Below are 21,043 nucleotides of genomic sequence, written 5' to 3'. Positions count from 1 at the left end.
ATACTATCTGTACCCCAGGCAGTGGCACAGAGTACAGTCAAATGAATGTGTGAACAAACAGCGACCACGTCTCTCTCACACCAGTTACCATTGAGTACTGAGGGACAATCCCACCGGCATCACCATGGTAGATGTAGACCGCCCCCGAGAAGTCGTCCTCCTTGGGCGCGCCAATGGCCACATCTGAGGGGAGAAAAACAGCTGGGGTAGGAAGAGGCACATGGAACAATGTAACAGCAGATTCCCTAATCCCTGCCATCATGTCTGAGTCCTACTATGCCAGAAATGTCCTGGTTGAAGGTTGTTCAAACATCGTATTAGGCATACCATCTCTTGGCAGAAAAAAGTAGAAAGAAAATTATAGAAGCCAAGAAGAGTTTAATTCCAGGAAGTGCCTAGCTCATTCTCCTAGTGAAAAAAAAAAAAAAATTGAACCATCCAATAAAGAAATACAAATATAAACCTCCTGGTCTCATTTCCGTCTGTCAGAGAGGGGAATTCTATAGATAATGGTTATTGCATAGAGAAAGTCAACTCTATTCCTGGATAAGAACATTGTCTAAAATGGCGTTCGCTTCACACACACAGACAAAATCAACATTATTCTCACACAATGATGACAACCTTCTGGAACAAAGCCTAGATCTTCCGTACCCTGTGCCCTTTGCATCTAACAAAAGTCATATGTCTGCAGAAGTGAGGTCAAGGGTGAGGGACATACACTCACATGACCTCCACTGGAGATACCCTCTGAATGAAGCCCTCTCTGGCCGGTGGTGTGAGGGTATCAAAGCAGCCCAGAGGCCTGGCCTGAGGCAAGAGCTGTCCCCGAGCCCATCTTCCACCTGAGTCACCCCTCCGAGTAGCGTGGCCCCATAGACGCCAAGGCCTGAATCCTGCCTCTACAGTGAGGGGAGGGGCCACTGAACAGACGACAGAGAGAAGCAAACAGAACTGTCCCTCAGGTATCCCCATGCCCCAACACTTAACATATTCAAAAGTCAGACCAGCATGCTGCCATGACCAGGGGAGAGAATGCTGAATTCCCCCTTCCTCATTCCACTGACAATAGGATAAGAGCATTGTGAAGCACCAGAGACAGAAAGAAGAGTTATTTGTGCCGGGAGGAGGCTGGTTCGAGCTTCTCTGCCACAAGCAGCCCCAGTGGACCAGACCCAAGGTTCGCTAGCACCACAATCACATAGCAAATCACACAGAGCTGAACGGGAACGGACTACTCAGAAGCAAAACTCTGGTGGGCTCAGAGCTCAGCCCTGAGTGTCTACACACAACATCTTCTCTAAAAGAGTGTCCTCTCTCCCCAGTGTACATTGACGGGACTTCCGGGCAGGCAGGTGGCTCCAGGAGCACATCACGCAGGGGACAGAGGGCAAAGGCGGGCATGTGCTCACCGACCTGGGAACCCATCATCATCAAGATCGCCCAGGCTGGCGATGCTCTCCCCAAAGTGCGCGTTGTAGGCACCATCCCCGGTCAGGGCCAGCTGCTCCTCCAGGGCTCCCTGGGAAACAGGATGGAGGAAAAAGCAGAAAACAAAACAAAAACGGAACAAACCAAAAACACAATCAAAATCCAGAGCTGGGAAGGCCGCTTCTCTAGTGCACACTCATTGACAGGAAACACCTGAGCAGAATTGCAGGCACCCAAACCTCTCTGTCCTGGGGGCAAGACGAGTCCCTTTTACCTGGGCAGCATGAGGCTCTCCAACAGCCTGAGGTGCCCTTTGGAGGGAATCTCATTGTGGCCAATAATTAAGTCTCTCCCTTGTCCTATCTAACAATCTAGAAACCAACCAACCTACCTACCTGTCCCCACAGTCCCACCGTATCTTCGGCTTGCTTTATAGCATAACATTTTTGCCCCAAAGTTGTTTTAAATAGGGAAACAACCCATATTTTTCTCTCCTGCTTTTCAGTACAAGTTTGTAAAGCTGTTTTGCAAGGTGTGTGTATTGGTGACCTTGACAGAGGGAGCCATGGCTCAGAACATCCCACCCTCAGCAGTTCTGGGCTGGGGTGGAGGTGGGGCACACACAACTGTGCCCCATTGTCATGATTATCATGTGCGGTTCAGATTTCCTGAGCAAACACCAACCAACAGAGGGAGGAAGTCAAGGGTGACAGTTGTAGTAAAAGCCATCTGAGGATACTCACCCTATCTCAAATCATAGACATGTGAATATCAGTGTTAAAATGCAATCTGGTATTTTGGGGCATAAGAGTGTCTGAACCAGCCCCACCATAGGTTTAGACTCTGGAGCCACCCCCGTACACCCAGGGCCATCCCAGGGAGCGCCTTGCTTTTGTCATGACCGAGTCCACAAACAACTTGCACCTTGGAAACAAAGATGTGATGATTTTTTAAGCCAATGAGACTCACACCCCAGGACACAAATATGCGTTGATTTCTTCCAATAGTTTAGCGGGGAGGAGAAGGAAGCACCGGTGGCCGATTCATTCTACGTACCAGACTCTGCCTACCCATCTCCTCATTTCAGCCACGCAACGACTCTGTAAAGAAAACTGTATGACTCCCCCCTGCTTTACAGACCAGGAAACTGAGCCACCCATTTTAATCCACGTGTGCAAGGCACCCTGGCTAGTAAGTGGCAAAACCAAGATTGCAAGACAGGTCCATGTAGCTCCAAAGTCATTATTTTCCCCACTCCTCCACACTGCTTTGTAATCATTAATCAAATAGTTAGAGCTTCCACAGAAATAATACCTTGGTACCTCCTGAGTGTAAGCACGTGGCATTAGGAAACGTTGGTTGTGGTGAGTGAGAAGTGTGGGTGAAATGTTCCCACAGCAGATCTGGGGAACTATCTGGCTCCAAGTGTCCACGCCCTGACTTAAGACACATCATGGGGCTGTCGGGCTGGTCACCTGACTGCCTCAGACAAGTTAACGCCCACACAAATGTCCCCGTCTCCTGCACACTGAGCGGCTGGGAGCCACTGAATGAAAGCTTGCTGTTTTCGTCTCAATAACGATCACCTCATTTTTTGCCGGGCCCTCCCTTGTCCCCCTTCCTGCAATGCCAATAGGGATGCAGGTGACCAGAGTCACAGCAGCAGGAAGGTCCCAGGAAGCATCTTCCCTCCAAGGTTTAGATCCACCTTGCAAAAGAGTTTGCAAACATCCAAGAACGTGCAAGGCTCTCACGTGCCCTGGCCCCTCCTTCAATGGCCTCCCTGTCTCTCTGGCATTTGCTCACGCAGCTGTGGCGAAACCCCACCGCCCCTTCCCAACGGGGATAACTGGCATCTCGGTCGCTGCTTAAAAGTACACTTTCGCTGATTTTCTTTTATTATAAAAGCATTACATTTCTGCTATTTGGGTAAAGATAAAACTAAAAATCTACCCAAGACCACCAGCCAGAGAGATCTGTTATTGTCATTCTCTACGTATGTATTTTGTGTATTTTTAAAGGTTGTTTGTGTATGTAGTTTTTAATCCTGCTTTTCGCTAATTATCTCATAAGCATTTTCTCATGTTAGCTCAAAGGCTGGTGGTACCAGAATTTATTCATTCAACCATTCCCTTCTGGTTGGACACTCTGACTCGCAGATCCTGAAAAGATTTTGCTTTCTCACTGGCCTCCTGCTTCCCTCTACCCACAGTTCCTGCTCCTACCCACCCTCCAGTCGGCTGAAGGGGGACAGAAGCATCTTTCTGACCCCATCACATCCCTTTCATGATTCTGCAGAATAAGGGACATCAGGATTACGGCCCTTGGCTCTGCAATGACCCCGCCCAACCCCCATGCTGAACTAAGTGGCCCTGCTGCCTCGCAGCCTCACACTTGCCCAGCTTCCAGCCTGCTCCTGCCCATCCGCGGAACAGCTACTCCTTCAAAATTCCTTCTAGCCATTTGTGTCCTCTGAGAAGCCTTCTCTGATTCGCTGAGCAGATGTGTATATACACCCAGGAAGGCAACACAATCTTGAGATGACACTTTGAAACCAACTTGCCTGGGTTCAAATCCCAGCCTGCCACTTCTTAGCTGTGTGATTTGGGGCAGGTTACTTAACCTCTCTGGGCCTCAGGGATTTTTTTTTTTTTACTTGAAAAATGGGAACCATGGATACATATGCACAAATCATTCACAGAAAGCGGGAGGAACAGCTCCTGGCACATGGTAAGCACTCGAACCACAACCCATTAAGACTTTTCTTAACGCCTGTATGTTGGCAGTTTTAACATTGTCTCTAACTTTCCATTAATGGGGCACTGAGCTTTTTGAAGGTAGGAAGCATGTCTTCTAACCTCGTCCAGGTCATGTGGCCCAGAGCATGGCCCAGAAAGGTGCTCCATCACTACTCGCTGGACAAATGTCCCTCTCCCCCAACCCTTCCCACATGTTGCCCAGCAATGTACTCACATTTCCTCTGTTGATGTAGACGGTGACCTGCCCCTCATCCCTGATCTCAGAAAACATGGGGGCCCCCACCAGCAGGTCGGAGAGGCCGTCTGCATTCAGGTCAACTGCGCATAAGGAGGAGCCGAAGTAAGAGCCCATCTGCAACCAAGTCGAGTTGCAACAAAGCGTTCAGTGTCTGCCCTCACACAGGAGGCCCTCGTTCTGCTCCTGCCCCCTGTCTTTTAGAGACACTTGCCCCCAGACCCCCATGGGCTGTGCTGGGGGTGCTGCCCCATGAGCCGGAATGCCGAGGCAAATGGGGGACCACCCGACTGCCCTGTGCCTTCCCGCAGTGATGCGGATCCCTGGTCAACCTGAGACCGGAGCTAACTGGATCAGAGTCCCCTGTCCTGGTGCCCTACCAAGGGGACAACAGATGCACCGATCCCGAGAGAACAAGGCCCGTTTTTAAAAATACAAACGGAGGTTGCAAATATAGGTTACAACCATCATAAAAGTGCCTTGTAATTCAGACATTTGACAAGGCCGAGCAAACAGGAGTATAAAATTTCACAACACAAGACAGGCATGAAAATAAATGTGATGTGAGGAAAGAGGTTACCCTCTCCCGGTCCTGGACACAGCTCAAGACGGGTTAGGAACACAGGAGCTGTGACAGAAGAAGGGAGAACCCACAGACTATGTGATGGATGAGGGAACACAGCCAGGTTACACTGGCTCTTCCTTACTCAGAGCCTGATCCAGTCAGTGCCTCCTATTTTAAACCAGGGATCTTAAACCCAAATGCAAATGGGATCCAGGCAGGTGGCATAACAAGTAAAAAACAACACTGCAAGTATGCTTGCAGGTGGCAAGTGGCACTTGGCTTCAGGGTCGAAGGAACAACAGGGAGTGGTGGTGACTGGGGCAGACTGGCATCCACAGACCCAGCTGCAGTCAACAGCTGCCATGCGGAAGGCAGATCAAGGGAAGGCCAACCTCCCCATTTTTCAAGAGAAGCCAAAAACCAAATATTTTACTTGAAAGGCCTATTTTTTTTTTTAAATAACAGCAACTAATTCATGTTTTTAAAAAAACAAACAGACTGCACAAGACAAACAAAAAATTTTTGTAGACTGTATCCTTTCCAAAGGCTGCCAGTTTGCAACTTCTGATTATTTTTTAAAGCAATCCTTTTTAAATAAATGTTTTCAAGTAAAAGGGCTCTGAAGAAGCATTTTTCTTCCACTGTGGGTTTGTTGGCAGCTAACCCGCAGGGTAGGACACAGGTGGGGGGGGGGGGCACTGCAGACTACTGCCTGCAGTAACCCTGGGACAAGGGGACTCAGAAGCCCTTTGCCAGTCACATGCCAAGGCCACTTGCACTCAACCACACCCCCTCCGAACCCCCCCTTCCTGAGAGGAGGTTTAGACTCACAGGAGACAGGGAACACAGAAACCAGTTGCAAGTCACTGACTCAGTGGCCTTGCCAACCTCTCTATCTGGACTTTGGTAAAAGGACTAAGACCCAGGCAAGGCCCCAAAGCTGCTGTCTGAGCCTCGGGGCACTATTTGCTTCATTCTAATGGACTATTTAACTTGGCATCTGCGTCAGTGTTAAATCAGAAATCCCTGTCCATGAAGTTTCCTATCCACGTTCTGACATGCTAATGCACCTTATACTCGGTTAATTCCATAAAACTTCAATATGGCAATGACATGCTTTGGGGTGAGCGGTTCTTGGTCAGAGACCTCCCATCGGCCTGGAAATGCAGGGCCATGAGTCTCTATTAACATCTGAACTGCATACATATTGGTGATTTCTTATGTGTACTGTATATGAAGGAGGTCAACCAATAAAGACCAGAACTGGGGGTGGGGAGGGTTGGTTTGTTTTTTTCCCCATGGTGAAGCCAGGAGACAGGACTATCTGACCAAGTTCTGGCCACACAAAAGCAGAAGTGGACCCTCATCTGTGTGTGTAAACCTGACACAGGAGTAAAGCTCAAGGCACCCTTGGAGAATCTAGGGTCACGTCCTTTCGCTATGAAATAATGGAGAAGTCCGAGAGACAAGGATGTCTCATGTCTCTGGCAAAAAAAGCGGAATAAGCACAAAGAGAGTAATGGTCTATTTCCAAATCAGAAAGATAACAACCAGGGTAAAGCGAGAGGACCGTGCAACAAGAGGGCAACCGCAGGTGGCAGACGAAGAGGTGACTCTGGAATGGGGCAAGGCAAGGGCAACAGGAGCCCTAAAGGAAATGAGAAGCAGCGAGGCCATGGGGCTGGGAGGTGAAGCCCTGCCTCGTCCTGTCGCCACGAGGATATTCAATCAGACGTGCAAGCGAGTCTCCTGGAACTTCTGAAACGCTTGGAACTCGAAGTCCACAGGAAGTTTGAATAAGTGGGCCCCCAAATGTTTACTTCTCACTTCACCCACTCTTAGATCTACTCCCCAGCCCGACGCACAGCCGAGTCAGAGGTGGGTGGCCATGTGCATTATCACCCAAACCAAGAGGTTTCTGAAACGAAGAGGAGGCACAACTATAGATTGTTAATGACACCGGGATGACAGGCATTAATTGAGTCTGTCTTTAGCGCAGGCAGCGGAGAGGTGGGGTCAGGGGATGGAGGAAGCAGGTGGGAGGCACAGACACCATTGGACATGAAAAATTCTGAAAACAGGGGGACAGGTGTGATTTAAAGAGACCTTTGCAAAGAGTAGCTCTGTGAACTGATGGGTGTTAACTAACCTTATTGTGGTAATCATTTCACAATATGTACGTAACAAGTTTTCAAATCATCATGCTGCACACCTTAAACTTACACGCTGTTATACATCAATTATATCCCAATCTGGATGGAGGGAGAACCCTTCGATTTTATGCATTCAAGCCCAGGTATATTTGAAGAAGCACAGAGGGGGTCTGGGTTTTCCACAATAGACACACCCACCCGTCTAAAATGTCAGGCTTAGCAGCGTTCACTCCTTACTTGTTTTAGGGGACCCTTTATCGCTAATGGCATAGAGTTATTTCTTTCTAATTTGGATGTTTCTTGGAAAACCTTTGCAGAATTGCTCAGTCATTTTCCAATGTTGCTGCTTTGGGGTTTAGAAATGTTAAAATAACAAGCAGCCTAGTTCTCGGGGGAATGCAGAGCTGTTCTCAGGGAAAAACTTCACAAAACTGAGTTTGGAGATGCATTTTTTTGCTGAAAAAAATTAAGACAATTATATACTGAGTACATGCATTAAGGTTACTAACAATGCACGAAATGAGTAGGATTTCTGGCACTTGGAATAGGATTCCCCATCAGAGCAGCAGGTAATGGTGTCAGGCTCATCCAGCAGATCTGACTCACAAGAGAAACTGAACTAGGGCTGGGGCCCGTGGGCGCCCAAAACGGAAACCACCCTTTCCCCCTTTTCTCTAGGTATTGGGAGGGAAAATCACCTTCTGACAGTCTCCTAGCATCTCCCTCCCAAGCCTCAGGTCCTGTGCTTCTTCCCAAGCGCACTGAAGGCCTCCACCGAGGCAAGGCTCTGAACTACCCACCTCAACTTGCAGCCAGTCATGCTAAACAATCCTGCTGATCTGAGCCAGATTATAGTGCAATCTTAATAGAAATTAGGATTAAAATTTTGCGGGAGCCCTGGCCAGTGTGGCTCCATTGGTTGGAACATCATCCCGTAACCGAAAGGTTGAAGGTTCGATCCCTAGTCTGGGTATATACAGGAGGCAACCAATGGATGTTTCTCTCTCACATCCATGTTTCTCTCTCTCTCCCTTCCTCTCTCCCTAAAAGGAATGAAAAAAGGTCCTCGGGTCAGAATGTTTTTTTGAAGTGCAGGAATTGGGATCAGGGATGGGGTGAGGGCAACAAGAAAACACAAGCAAATAAACTTTGCCCAAGACCAATTGGAGGGCAGCCTTCCCAAGCCATTTCTATTTCAAGGTTCTAAAGGAAAATGGGGACTGTCTTTGGTTTTTCATTGTGTGACAACAGTTCCCATGGCAATGGAGGCAGAGGGCTCAGGATGGGAGGAGGAAGGGGCAGCGCTGCACGGGTGACCTAGGGAAAGTGAGAATCATTTATCTGCACACCTCCTTGGAACATAATCAGATCTGCTTGCTACCTGTATGCAGCCATGCTGCCCTCTCTGGAGGTGCAGATGTGTACGTGCGAGACAAAGACAGACAGACAGGTGGAGAAAGACAAAGAGGCAGAGAGAAATAGAGCAGGCAGTAATTTTGATGACAGTGTCTGAAATGCAGACAACCTTTAACAAAATACTGTGTACTGAACTTGGCCATCTTGCTACATGTCTCCCACAAGCATGAATCCCATGAATGTGCACGGTCCGGTTAATGCTGAGAAGGTAAAGGAACTCTCAGGCCTTTAAACCAATGTTCCAATGAGTAAAATCTGATTCCCACAGGATGACATCTCTCAAACCACAGAAAGACACATATGTATACCAAGAATCTCACCTTTTTACCTGATGCCTGAAAAATCTTAATTAAGGTGCCTGATCTTCGGTCAGCTCTAAAAATATAAACCTATGGAATGAAAAAAAAAAAAAAAATCTAGTTAAGATGGAGGCAATGACCGACGATATTTATCAGCATCCTCCTGGGAGTCCTATTGAAATGCCTGACCAGGTGCAGGACAGTGTGCTTGTGCTGGCTGATTACAATGAAGTCAGCATGGCTCTCATCTCATTGGCTCTGCAAAGAAAGCGTCCTTTGACCCCAAGGCAGAAATTACCTCCACTGCTCCAGAGCCCCATCACGGCTGCAAGCCACGCACAGCAAGACCCAAGGAGCTTCCAAATTACTAGTAAACAATTCAACACATAGAGGAAGTGTTTTCTTCCTGAAAACACTTCCTTCATTCTAATTAATGAGCGCTTGAGCAGTTATGTCAAGACAAGACAGAGGGAGGGAGGTATTTTAGCCAAAGCCGTTTTCCAAAGTGACACCAAAGAACATGACAGCCCTGAGCTCTGCTTGTGTAGATATATGAGTTTAGTTGGCAAATGCCAGAGTTAAACATTAAATACATTCCTTTACTGGGAGACTTTTCAGAGCCTTTCGTATGCACACTTATACCATAAATCACCACCGCCAAGAAGACAATTGACGGAGGCCTTCCTAAATGGCACAACTGTGGAAGTTCTTTTTCAAGTTACATCTTATGGGAAGAGAATGTCCCACGAGAACCAGGGCAGGAGACCCTCCCAGAGGGTGAAGAATCTTGTGAATGCTTTCATGATCAGAGAACGGGAATGAATAACCATCAAAAATCCTGAAGGCCAGAGGTCCATTCTGGGGGTCCTTGGGAATCAGGGCTGTACCAGCCCCCGTCACTGGGAATAGGGAACAGTCATCAGCTTTACCAACTGCGACCAGGTGCCCTAGTGCCTCTCACGTGGTCCAACCAAAAGCAGCCCTGAGGCACCTGCATGGCTGTGAACTGGGAGGTAAACACTACAGAGGTACCTGGGCTCCCGCAGCTCTGCCCCCGGCATGTATTATCAATGTGGGCACAGCTGGGGGCACTTTGTCCCTCCACCATGGAGAGGAATTCATGTGACTCAGAAAAACCTCTATCTTCCTTGAAGTCATCAGAGTTTATCTACATGCCTCCCCTACTCAGTGCCCCGGGGTTTTTATGCAGTTTCATTTTCAAAGATTTCTCCATAGCATCCGTGTTAGGGGGGAGGGAGGCACATGCTGCAGAAACGTGAGCAGTGGCTCCTAACTCCTGCCTAGGACGACCCAGGGAAATGACCCTCATACACACATCACAGTCAAACTTCATCAGCTGACCACCCTGACACACTGCCTGAAGGCTCCAACTAACAGCGGTCTTGGCCCATCTCGGCCTCTCCAGAATCCAGACCCCTCTTCTTTAAGTCCCCAGAGATATGGTTAGACTCTCCTAGGTGTAATGCATGAGCTCAGATCCAAAGATCATTCTTCTATATCCAGTACGTCCTATCAGAGAACCTACACAGTTTATTAAAAACTCAGGTTCCTGACTCATCTGGACCTACCCAATCTACTCAATCTGGATTTCCTATATCCTGGAGCTAAAGAACCAACAAGCACAGGTCTCCCATATGTCAGGCGCCAACAGAGGCTGAGACTCCCAAAGGGACCCAGACGGCCCCAGATCCATGGGGTCTTTTCTATACTCTGGGCGGATAGTCTAGGGAAAGTGATACATATAGTCCCAGGCCAGCCTGTGGGCTGAACCAGTCTTGTTTCTAAAACATTGGGGAAATAAATATAAGAATCTGGACCCAAAGATAAATAAATATATCCCCCAAGCTATCTGGAACTAGACCTGGCTCCATTAGGTCAAAGTCAATTTGGAAAGCTTTGGGTGAGTGGAGGATTTGAAGTTCGCACTGGACACCATTCCTTTGGAGGGTGCCATGATGTCAAGTTCAGTTAACAATCTCATTCACGTGCACACACGTGCGCGTGCACACACACACAGAGTCAGCTGTGAAAAACATTCTCAGATGCAAATGTGCAGGGAATGAAGAGGTCTGGGAGTACTAACCACACTCTGATTAATTTTCAAGGTCAACACTCAAAGTGGTTGGAAGACAGCCGAGGTTCCTCAGTACTTCACCACTCACCTGCCAGCCACCCAACAATGTGCAGAACACAGTGGGGTGACAAACCTCTATAACAGCAGCAGCAGCATGCCCTGCACTCCTGTCTGGCCCCATGCTACTCCGCAGACTTTCCTCCTCACCTTCCCAATGCCTTCATCCTGCGGGGCACCTCCTACCACATCAGTGGTGGACAGATGAGAGAAGTGGCCGGCGGTGACTGCATAGCCTGTAAGGAATGGGCAGAAACCGAGGACAGGGTTGAGAAAGAATGACAGGGAAGAAGATCTACCAGAGGAAAACATTTCTCAAGCATCCCTTAACTAGACAGTTACTACCCAGCTAGTCTTGGGTCCAATGGCAGTTGTCGGTCTCCTCATTCTGGAATCGCTCATCTCACACAAAGACATGTTCACAAGGACATCAGGGCAATAAAGAGTGGTCTCTGAGTGTCTTCTCTGGAACAGGTACTAGGCTAAATACTCCATATCTGTTTCCTTTTCTTTTTGGTACATTTTGAATTTTCATACAGGACACACATTTGAAGTGTAGAACTTAAGGAATATGTACCCATGTATATAACCATGTGATCACCACCCTGACTGAACATAACCATAGAACCGTAACCCAGGAGGATTCCCCTGGCCCCTTCCCAGCCAATCCCCCTCACAGGTAGCCACTACACAGATTTCTGTCACTATATATTGTTTGCCTGATCTAGAACTTCATTCAACATAACTGTGACACCCATCCATGTTGAGTATAGTAGTTTCTTTTTATTCTTGATTAATGCTCCATTGCGTGAATATACCACAGAATCTTTTTTTCCCCTCCTGTTGCTAGGCATTTGAGCTGTTTCCAGTTTGGGGCTATTATGAACATCTTGTACATGTCTCTGGATGTCATTATCTCTTTTAATCTCACAATTCTAGGAGGAAGATATGATTATTTCTTCCATTTTAGAGATGTGGGGATGGGGACTAAATGTGACTAAGCAACATATCAAAGGTCACGGAGCAAGGTTGAAATCCAGTCTGTGTGTCTCCCAAGACCCTAGAGCTAACCATTATGCCACACTCCCTCCTAGGGAAGGCGGAAGGAAGCTGACTGGGATGGACAGATGGATGGATGGATGGATAGATGGATGGGTGAATGGATGTGTGAATGGGTGGATGGATGGGTGAATGGGTAGATGGATGGATGAATGGGTAGATGGATGGATGGATGGGTGAATGGGTAGATGGATGGGTGGATGGATGGATGGGCAGGCAAAGAATTTGGATTCAGAAGGAATCTAGAAAGAAGAGAAAAAGTTGTCTGAACTCGGCTTAAATGTTTCCTTTACCCTCTGAGAGCCTTGCAGACAAGTTGCCATATATTCCCCAAACCTTGTCACCACCCTCAAACACTAATGCTGTGATCATAAGCTCTTTGGGTTTTGTGATGACACCATATTGAGATCAATTCTTATTTACCGATTGTTGGTTTCACTCAGATGGGAGGCTCACGTTAGTTAACCCAGAGCTCCATGAGTGCTATCAAAGCCTCCAATGAGCCTTGCAAATCTGCCGCAGGTAAGGGCCCCCGTTCTGTATGTAGGGAGAAGCCACCAGCCTTAAGCCTAGACCCTAAAGCCACCCCCACCCCCGAGCAGGCTCTCTTCTGCCTCCTTTTCATTTTCTGACCTAATAAGCAAGTGTTGAAACCCTATGGTGCACCAGGTACTACGCTGAGTCCTGAAAATGTGAGACCAATGCCTCCCCCCTCCCACCAAGGCACCCCCTGCCTAGCGGGGGTCAGTGGTGCCTCCACAGCACAGACAGAGGAGGCAACTCAGAAACCGCAGGCTTAAACCCCCCTCTTTGCTAATTAAGAGCCACGTGACCTTGGCAAATTCCATAACTTCTCTGTGCCTCTGTGTCTTTGCCTACACAATGTGGATGATAACAACAGCTATCTTAGGAGGTTGTGTCGGAATGAAAAGAGCAAATACGCAGAGGCTGGCATACAGTAGGTGCTCAATGAATGACAGTGTGAAGAGTTAAGGGCGCAGAGCAGCGAACACCTCAAAGACTCCCAGTAAAGGTATTCTTGTCTATGCACTGGGCAAAAACCTGCACTTAAAGGGGAAAAGGCAAGTCTGCTATCCCCTACTGCCATCTCACAAGTGAATCTCTATGCAAAGGGGCTGGGGATGCCCCCAGATTTAAGTTACGTGTAATGTGAAAGAGCGTTCCTTTCTCATCATTGCGCCTAAGTTTAGCTTCATTTTCAGTCCAGAATTATAGCATTTAGGCCATGAATTAAAGAAAAGCCATGTAAAATGTTCATGTACTCAAGCAAAGACAGTCTATCCCTGTTTTTAAATAGGCATGGTCTTTTGCCCTAGCGTCATTTCTTGTCTGCTGGCTACTAACTTAAATGGTGTCTTATCTTCTCTCCTGAAGATTAAAAAGGTTGAGAAAAGAGGAGAAGTTTTTCTGAGCCTTTAATTACACTCCAGCATTAAGCTGCCATCCATCATGATAATATCTGGTTCTTATTATTTCTATTTTCAACCACTTTGGTAACCAGGAAGTAGAGACCTCACCCAAAGGAACACCATGGAAAACCAGGATTCTGTGGCGCTCTTTCTGTATCTGATCATTTGAACTTGAGTAACTGCTAAAATAAGAAAATAAAACGTTTGCTACCCTGGAGGTTCAACTGTCTGCTTTTAAATTAAATCACAGTTTTAATTCAGTTCCCTGCTTTGTTCTCCACCATTGGAGGGGGGGTTGTCTTGATGTTAAGGTACCCTGGCTAAAACTGTAACTAATTAGAATAAACATAAAAGCCAACAAATTCTCTTTTCCACCAGTAAAGTAATAATTTATGAACTTTGTGGTCATCACTCCCCAAGTTCCCTCTTACCTGTCACCTCTCTAAGCTACTCACCCAGGTACGTGTACCTCCTGTTCATGATCGCGTCATCATTCAGTTTGAAGTAGGTGTTGTCTGTAAGGTTCAGCACTTTGACTGTCCCGGCCCAATAAAATGACCCTGGCGCGCCCATCACCACCAGTTCCTACCAAAGAGAAACCCAAAGGTGATCAGAAAAGAAGCTGAAGAGGGAAGTAGGCAGGGAGATGAGAACCACCATCCCAGAAAGGAACTCATAAGCAAATTAAAGATACGTCACCAAGGACTTTCTCCATCTCAACAAATACTCAAAATATTCAACAGTTCACTGGACTCCCTGGCATTATGGAGTCTCTTATACAAATGGGGTCATTGGGAATAATGACCAATGGAGCAAGGTGATGAGACGAGTCACCTACCAGGTCCCTATACTACCCGCAGATGAGGCTTCCTCACCTTCCCACCAGGATCAAATAAAAAAATGGCCAAGATCGGGTATTGTCCTGAATTGCAGAATTCCAGGGACTGATGCTCATGAAAAGACAACACCACCTGCCCCAGCCTGGCCTCCAGCCCCGCCATCCAGCGACCCTACCTGCCTGCTACAGAGCAAGAGGAAAACAGGGAGCAAAATCAACTCTGCAAAAGACATGCACTAACACTCCAGTCCTCACTCAGGGCTCTCTCCTTAGAAACGGTCTGAGCCCAGGTTTTCTGGCCAATACAGCCCACTGCAAACTCAGAAGGACATCATCAAGAGAGCAGAGAGGCTCCCTAAGGAGGGAAGGACGTAGAGTGGGAAGAGAAGAGACCAAAGACAGCACTATGATTCAAAACACACCCCGGTACACAAAGACACAGCTGTCTTCAGCATTTCGATGAAGAGAAAATGGGCCTACATCCTCAACGAGCCTGAGAGCATGTCTGTGCTAAAGAGACATCTAAGGACCTACTGACGCTAATTCTAGTTCTCAGGGTGATTCGGTTACCTAAGGAGTGCAGCACAGATATCTGCGTGATCTTACCCACAAGAAGATGCCTAACTGTGGAACAAAAGTTGGAAATGACCGAGACGTCTCACCGTAGGGATTCTAAGTCACGGTGCCTCCGTCCAACAGAATTTGTAGCAGTAAAAATACTGTCGACAGTCCAGTGGCACCGAGAGTCACAGAGGGCTCTTGAGTTAAAAAGGCTACAGCAAGCAATTCCTGTGCCGTGATCAGGTTTTGTAAAGGAAAAAGACATGTATACACACAGACCGACAAAGACCAGAAAGATAAAATGTGTGGGGTTTTTCCGCTGGGCGATAGGATTTCAGGAAACTTTTTATCTCTGAAGTTTACTTTCTCTGTGTTTTCTCAAATTTCTAGAACAATGATGAAACACTGACAGTGAAGTCATCTCAGAAAATGCAAAGTGCATTCCTGGGAGGAAACGGTACAGACATTAAAACGGAGCCTGTGCCACGAGGAGGCTGGGAGGGGCCGAGGGGAGCTGAGCATCTCTTGCGTCCTTGGACCGGTTGGCACCGTGGCCGAGGCTTTGATTCCTTCCTTCCTCAAAGAGAATCCCTTCTTTCTAACTGTATTTTCTCAACTATCTACACCACAATGAAGAAATAACAAAAATTGACTGTGGGAGAGGGGATGGGGTAGGCGGGACAGAGAGAGCAATGGGGGAAAAATGGGACAATTGTAATAAAACAAGAAATTTTTTTTTTAATTTTTTTAAAATAAAAATCAAAAACAGAAAACAAAAATTATTTTCCTAACAAAATCTTTCATTTATCACTCAACAACATGAAGCACCTACTATTATGTATGAAAGCTTACACTAGACACACAGATAGCAAAGTGTCTTTGTGTGACATTCCCAAGGTAAGCCAACATGGAAATGTACAAAATATCTTAGAAAAATTCTATTGAAAAGGGTTAGAATAAAGACATTTTCAAGAGGAAATCCCTCAGCTGTGCAAAAGCCCCAACGGTGCAGGCCATCTAGGCTCGTGGAAGTGAGGCCACCATGCAGGTGGCCTTTCATTATTTCCCTTGGACTTTAGAGTCCCCACACTGTCACGTTTCAGAAAGATCCATCCAGGCTACCCCTTCCCTGCAAAGCTGGCCTCTCACCGCTACCAGAAGCTGCTGGTTTCCGACAAGTCCCTGAAGGCCAGATCCTGCCACAAAGATTCTGGGTTTCTGGTGACAATTCATGAAGCCACACAGAATTCCCAGGGAGCAAATGTCTGAAAAAGCCAGAAACATCTAAAGAGAAAATGAGAGAGCGAGGCTCGGGTGTGTGGGTGGGAGAGCAGTGGGGACCTCAGGGCAGTGCCGTGACGACCACACGTTCTGAGGTCCACTGGGGAAAGTACCTGGGCAAAGAGTAGGGTGTGAGCGCAGAGGGAAGAAAACCCCCAGGTGCCTGCCTGGATGGTCTGCTCTTGATGATAATTCTGGACGGGGTGGACCACGAACACCCCACTTTAAGGTTCTGAGATCCTATCCCTCCTGAGGGGAGGTGTTGATGATAAGCTGGATATTCTCAGAGATATCCCACTGTTTTATAAAAATATATCCCTTCCTGTATTCAGGACGCTTCACTGGGAAAATGAGGGCCGTGCATTCATTCATTCAGTCATTCATTCACTCCTTCCGCTAACACTCACTCATGTGTTCTGTGGAAGGAACGGTGCTAGTTCTAAAAGGGGTGTGAGAAAGACAAATGATCAGCTCATCAGAGGGGACTTTCCTTGCCCTTGACCTGCAAAAGAAATCTGCAATCAGTGTCCAAGGACAAAGGGCACCAAAGAACATAACAAACAATAACCTCAGGACCAGCCGCATTCACAGCACCGGGCTTTTTCCACCTGCCACTCTTCTAAGCAAAAGCTTTGCACATCGCCACCCCAGGCGGTGGACACACTGCTTCTGGATTTAGATTAATCCAGGATAAAGCTGAGAAATACATGTTGAGCATATCCCTGCCTATCCTCTCGCAAGCATGACAGGGAGAATAAGCCGAGGTAATCCTTTTCCTCCAAAACCTTTAAAACCTACGGCTCTTTTCTTTTTCCTCCTCTGCTGCCTTCAATGCAAACTGCATAAACCGAGGCCAAGCCTGAGACCCTGGGGTGGGGGCAGGGAAGTAGCATCTTCCTGGAAGTCCCTCACGTTGGGCTTTTTCCAGCCAATGCAGGTGATGCCTGTACCTTCTGGCACTGTCCACAAGTGGCAGAAAATGTTACCGATGCTTAGCTCCGCAGCACCTGGGAACAGCCAGCGCAAATGTCACACACAGAAATGCAAGCTTCTCCATGGGCGAACGGCCGCCGCCAACTGCAGCAATGTGTGGAATACCATCAATAAACAGTGGGGGCCTTTATCAGCAGAACCGCCCGAGGTACGGGGATGTCAGGGTATGCTGAGAGAAGCCTCGGGCTTCCTTCTGCACACAGCAAGGTGGCAGGAGCTGGAGGGTAGAAGAATGCTTGGGACGGACAAGGAAGTCTGTCCCCAGGCTTCCACAGTGGGCTCCGATGCTCACGGGAGACGGTCCATGTCTTTTCTTGCTGCTTAGAAGTATCTATCACCTCTATCACTCTGGGCTACAAAAATAAATGACGTCCCCAGGAAATTCCCCCTTATCTTCAATGACCAGCTCAAACGCTCTTGGTATCCTAACTCAAAGAGCTTTGATAACCCCCGAACACTGACCCCAGGTCAAGCAGGCACTTTGGGCTACAGTATGTCAGGGCAACATGGCCACGTCCAGAGGGCCACAGAAGTATGTCCAGCTGGGGAGGCAGCTGCCTGCCCTGTGCAGGGGCCAGCCCAACTCATGGTAAGGGACGAGGTCAGCAGGAGGGCAGAAGAGGGGGGCTGTGCCCTTTGACCCCTTCAACCACATTTCCTGCTTGGCCTCCGACAGCTGAAGTTCCAGAAATGAGGGAGGCAGTGAGTTCAAAGACCTCCTGCTCAGAGGGGCCAAAAGCCTGGGAACTGAAGCAGAGGCCAAGGCTCAGCGTGTCCCGGAGACAGTGTGACTGGGTCAAAGGACTGTGACTCCTGGTCACGGCCACCCCCGCACCCACCCTCCATGCACGGAGGCCCCACTATTGTCCACCCTGTGCTTCCTTCTGGCTCCGGTCACCTGGAGCTTGCACGGCCCCCTGGGTTTCCCCTCCACACCCCTGCCCTTCCCACTCCCCCTGCCAAGCCCAACTTCAGCCCAGCCCCCAGGCCCTCATCCTCCCTGCCTTTCCAGTTGATGAGACCACCATGACACCCCTCCCCAGGGACTCTCCCTCTCCCTCAGCTTTTCATCAGCAGCTCTGTTGAGCCCTCATTTCTGCAATGAGTCTACTTTTTCTCTCCCCGAACCCCACTCTGCCTCCATTCTAAGCACACCCAGACCCCTCAACAGTTACTAGCATTGACCAAATCTACGTTTCTCGCTCGGCCTGGGTTCCAGTCCCTATATCCAAATATTCTCCAAAAACATTGATAAGAGTCCCATCTCTTGACCTCACATAGCACATGTCTGAAACTCATGTCTCAGCTTACCTGCCCCAGTGAGTCTTCCTGGGGTGGCCCCGTCTGCTGGCACCACTGTGCTCCAGAACCCCCACTCCAAACCTCCCCTGCCAACCACAGTCCTCTGCCCCCTAACACTGCCTTCCTGTTCTCCAAATTCCTAAAGAGTTCTCCCGAACCTGCACTGTTGCTTTGGGGCTAGACCCCATCACAGCCCCCTACCAGGCCTCCCTCCAGGCCCTCCCACTTCCAAACACCAGGGCACACCCAGCCCACATGGCCTCTTACAACACTGCCACCCCCACCCCCGCCCCGTGCTGCCCCTGCTTTCGAACTTGCAGTGGGTCCCTGTTGCCTACTGGGCTGAGTCATACGTCACTAGACCTTACTGGAGGAGGGACAGACACAGAAGTGACACTATCTAAATGCTTGCTGAGATGGAAGAAGAGAGTAACCTGGGCACATGGCAGGACGGTATTTCAAATCAAGGGGGACAAGAAACACTGTTCAGCACACAGTATCAATAACCGACAGTATATTTAGGAAAACAATGGCGTTAGTTCATTTCTACCACTCAGTGGCTGCAAAAATAAATCCAAGAGGCATTTAAAGATATAAATTTGTTTTCACCTATAAAAGCGCTAGAAGAAAATCTAGGGGCACGGGTCATATTCCCAGGACGGAATGGCACCCACCTCGGTAAAGAAGCCTGCTATCCCAGCCTGGCAGGAGCCGTGTTCTTCTCCGTACTTCTTCTTATATTCTGGAGGGGGAGGGAAGGAGAGAGAAAACCACAGCCCGTCAGTGTGTGTGTCCGTCGTGTGTGGGGCGGCCGGGCACACTGGCCACTTCCCCGGGTGCTGCCGCTGGCTGGGCCCTGGGACACCGTCCAGACTGGGGCCCGGGAGGAAAGTCTCAGAAATCCACCAGACCTCAAAAATCCAGACTGTAGTGCCATCAGGTAGTGAGGCTGCCAAGTGCAGCCTCCATGCCATGTGGGGAAAGAGGAGCAGCAGCCGTGGTAATTAGCTGGGAGGCTGGTGACAATTATTTCATTTACTTTAGAAATGACAGAGAGCCCCCGTAGGAAAGAGGAGCTGAAAACATGGCCCGGAAATGGAATGATGTTGCCCTCCCAGTGTGGAGTCCCCTGGAAGACGACCAAGCCTCCCCAAAGACACTCCATACAGCTGGAAGCAACATGCTTCCCACAGCAGCGCCCAACGGAAACCTGCCAGGGGAGCCCAGGGGCTGCAGGAAGAGGGGACTTGGCACACCTGTCCCAGCACACGGTTACACCATCACTGAGGGCGTAGGTGACACTGCTACCTTCATCTTCCTTGTTCCACACAAGGAAAAGGGAGGGTCTCTCCAGGTCAAAAAAAAGGAAAAGCTCTTTCCTCCACCACTCCCCCTCAGTTCCCAAGACTCCGCCCTGACAAAGAGACAGCATGTTGCTGCCTTTTTAAGTGTGTGAGGGAAAGTGTTTAGCATGTTCCCGGCCCTCTGTTAGATGTGTCGACTTTCACCATAGCATGTATGCCTCATCCCTGGGAGCTTGTACCACCATTTAGCTGTTAACAGGTAAAACTCCTGAGGCTCAGAGAGGTTAAGTGCACTGTCTAAAGTCACACAGCTAGACAGTAACAAAGCCAAAATTCTACCCCAAGCTTGGCAGATTCAAATATCCACATTCTTCCATCTCTGTGGCCTATCCAAGGTTTTCGTAAAGTGAATGATTACACAACAGTCAGGAAGTGACCAGCTACCTGAAATCATTGCTTGTGTAAAAGACATGGAAACAGAGAGATGTTCGGCTCAGAGGAGTCAGATTAATTACATGTGAAACTGACATCGCTGGACACTGGTTCATGATTGCCCTTGGGCACCTTCAGGCTGGCGCTACTCAGCAAAATAACCCAGGGACACCCTTGTCCCCATCACCCCCTGGGTTTCTGGCAAGTCTGTAATACCTTAAAAGCAAGAGACTTAATTTTGAAACTTTTATACTTAACTACACAATATCCTTAAATCTGAAACAAAAAAAAAGTACAAAGGAACAATGAAGCTGTGATTGCAACACAGTGGCACTTCCTGCAGCTCCCAGCCTCTGCTGCAGGAGAAGGGGAAAAGGACCCCGGGGACACATCCAGAGTAATTTAGTTTCTAACAACACTGACCGCAGAGCCTGGTAACATTTTCCCGTAAGTGGCCATTAGCCGGCTGCTGAATTACAACGGAATGTCAAGTGAGTTCCTCCTCTTCCCTGCAGAGGGCTGAGGAGCTCCTCCTGGCCTGGCCTGCGATCCCAAGCAGAATTCAACAGGCCTGCCAGAAAGTCCAGGGGTGAAGGGACCTTGTTTGTTCTCTGCAAAATGTCACACCAGGGCTAACAGGGGACCCGTGCAAAGTCCCTGACAGATCCTGCATCAAATTGTAGGAAGGCAGGAAACAATCAAAATACTCATCCCTCTATCATATAGCACAATGGCAGCAAGGATCAAAACCTACCAACCTGAACTGTTCTATTAAATCTGCAAGGTCAGGAGAAAGCACATCCACCCACCGACTCCAGGGGCCCAAGACCCAA

General features: G+C 48.4%; 1 protein-coding gene across 1 annotated transcript in view; it reads right to left on the bottom strand.

Annotated features, from left to right (window-relative positions):
* ITGA9 (integrin subunit alpha 9) overlaps positions 1 to 21,043 on the bottom strand; it is a 293,781-nt gene that overhangs the window by 229,446 nt on the left and 43,292 nt on the right. The window contains exons 5-11 of the mRNA XM_090284501.1: positions 19,149 to 19,216; positions 13,955 to 14,084; positions 11,161 to 11,246; positions 8,880 to 8,948; positions 4,405 to 4,542; positions 1,417 to 1,522; positions 89 to 183 (exon numbers count right to left, since the gene is read on the bottom strand). Of these exons, the coding sequence (XP_090140627.1) occupies positions 89 to 183; positions 1,417 to 1,522; positions 4,405 to 4,542; positions 8,880 to 8,948; positions 11,161 to 11,246; positions 13,955 to 14,084; positions 19,149 to 19,216 (692 nt within the window). The remainder of the gene's footprint in view (positions 1 to 88; positions 184 to 1,416; positions 1,523 to 4,404; positions 4,543 to 8,879; positions 8,949 to 11,160; positions 11,247 to 13,954; positions 14,085 to 19,148; positions 19,217 to 21,043) is intronic.

The sequence above is a fragment of the Furipterus horrens genome, unplaced genomic scaffold (assembly GCF_987537825.1).
Source record: "Furipterus horrens unplaced genomic scaffold, mFurHor1.1.pri manual_scaffold_7, whole genome shotgun sequence".
In the NCBI taxonomy this organism is placed as follows: Eukaryota; Metazoa; Chordata; class Mammalia; order Chiroptera; family Furipteridae; genus Furipterus; species Furipterus horrens.
Note: the sequence above shows the minus strand (reverse complement) of the source record. Positions and strands in the feature narration are given on the sequence as shown.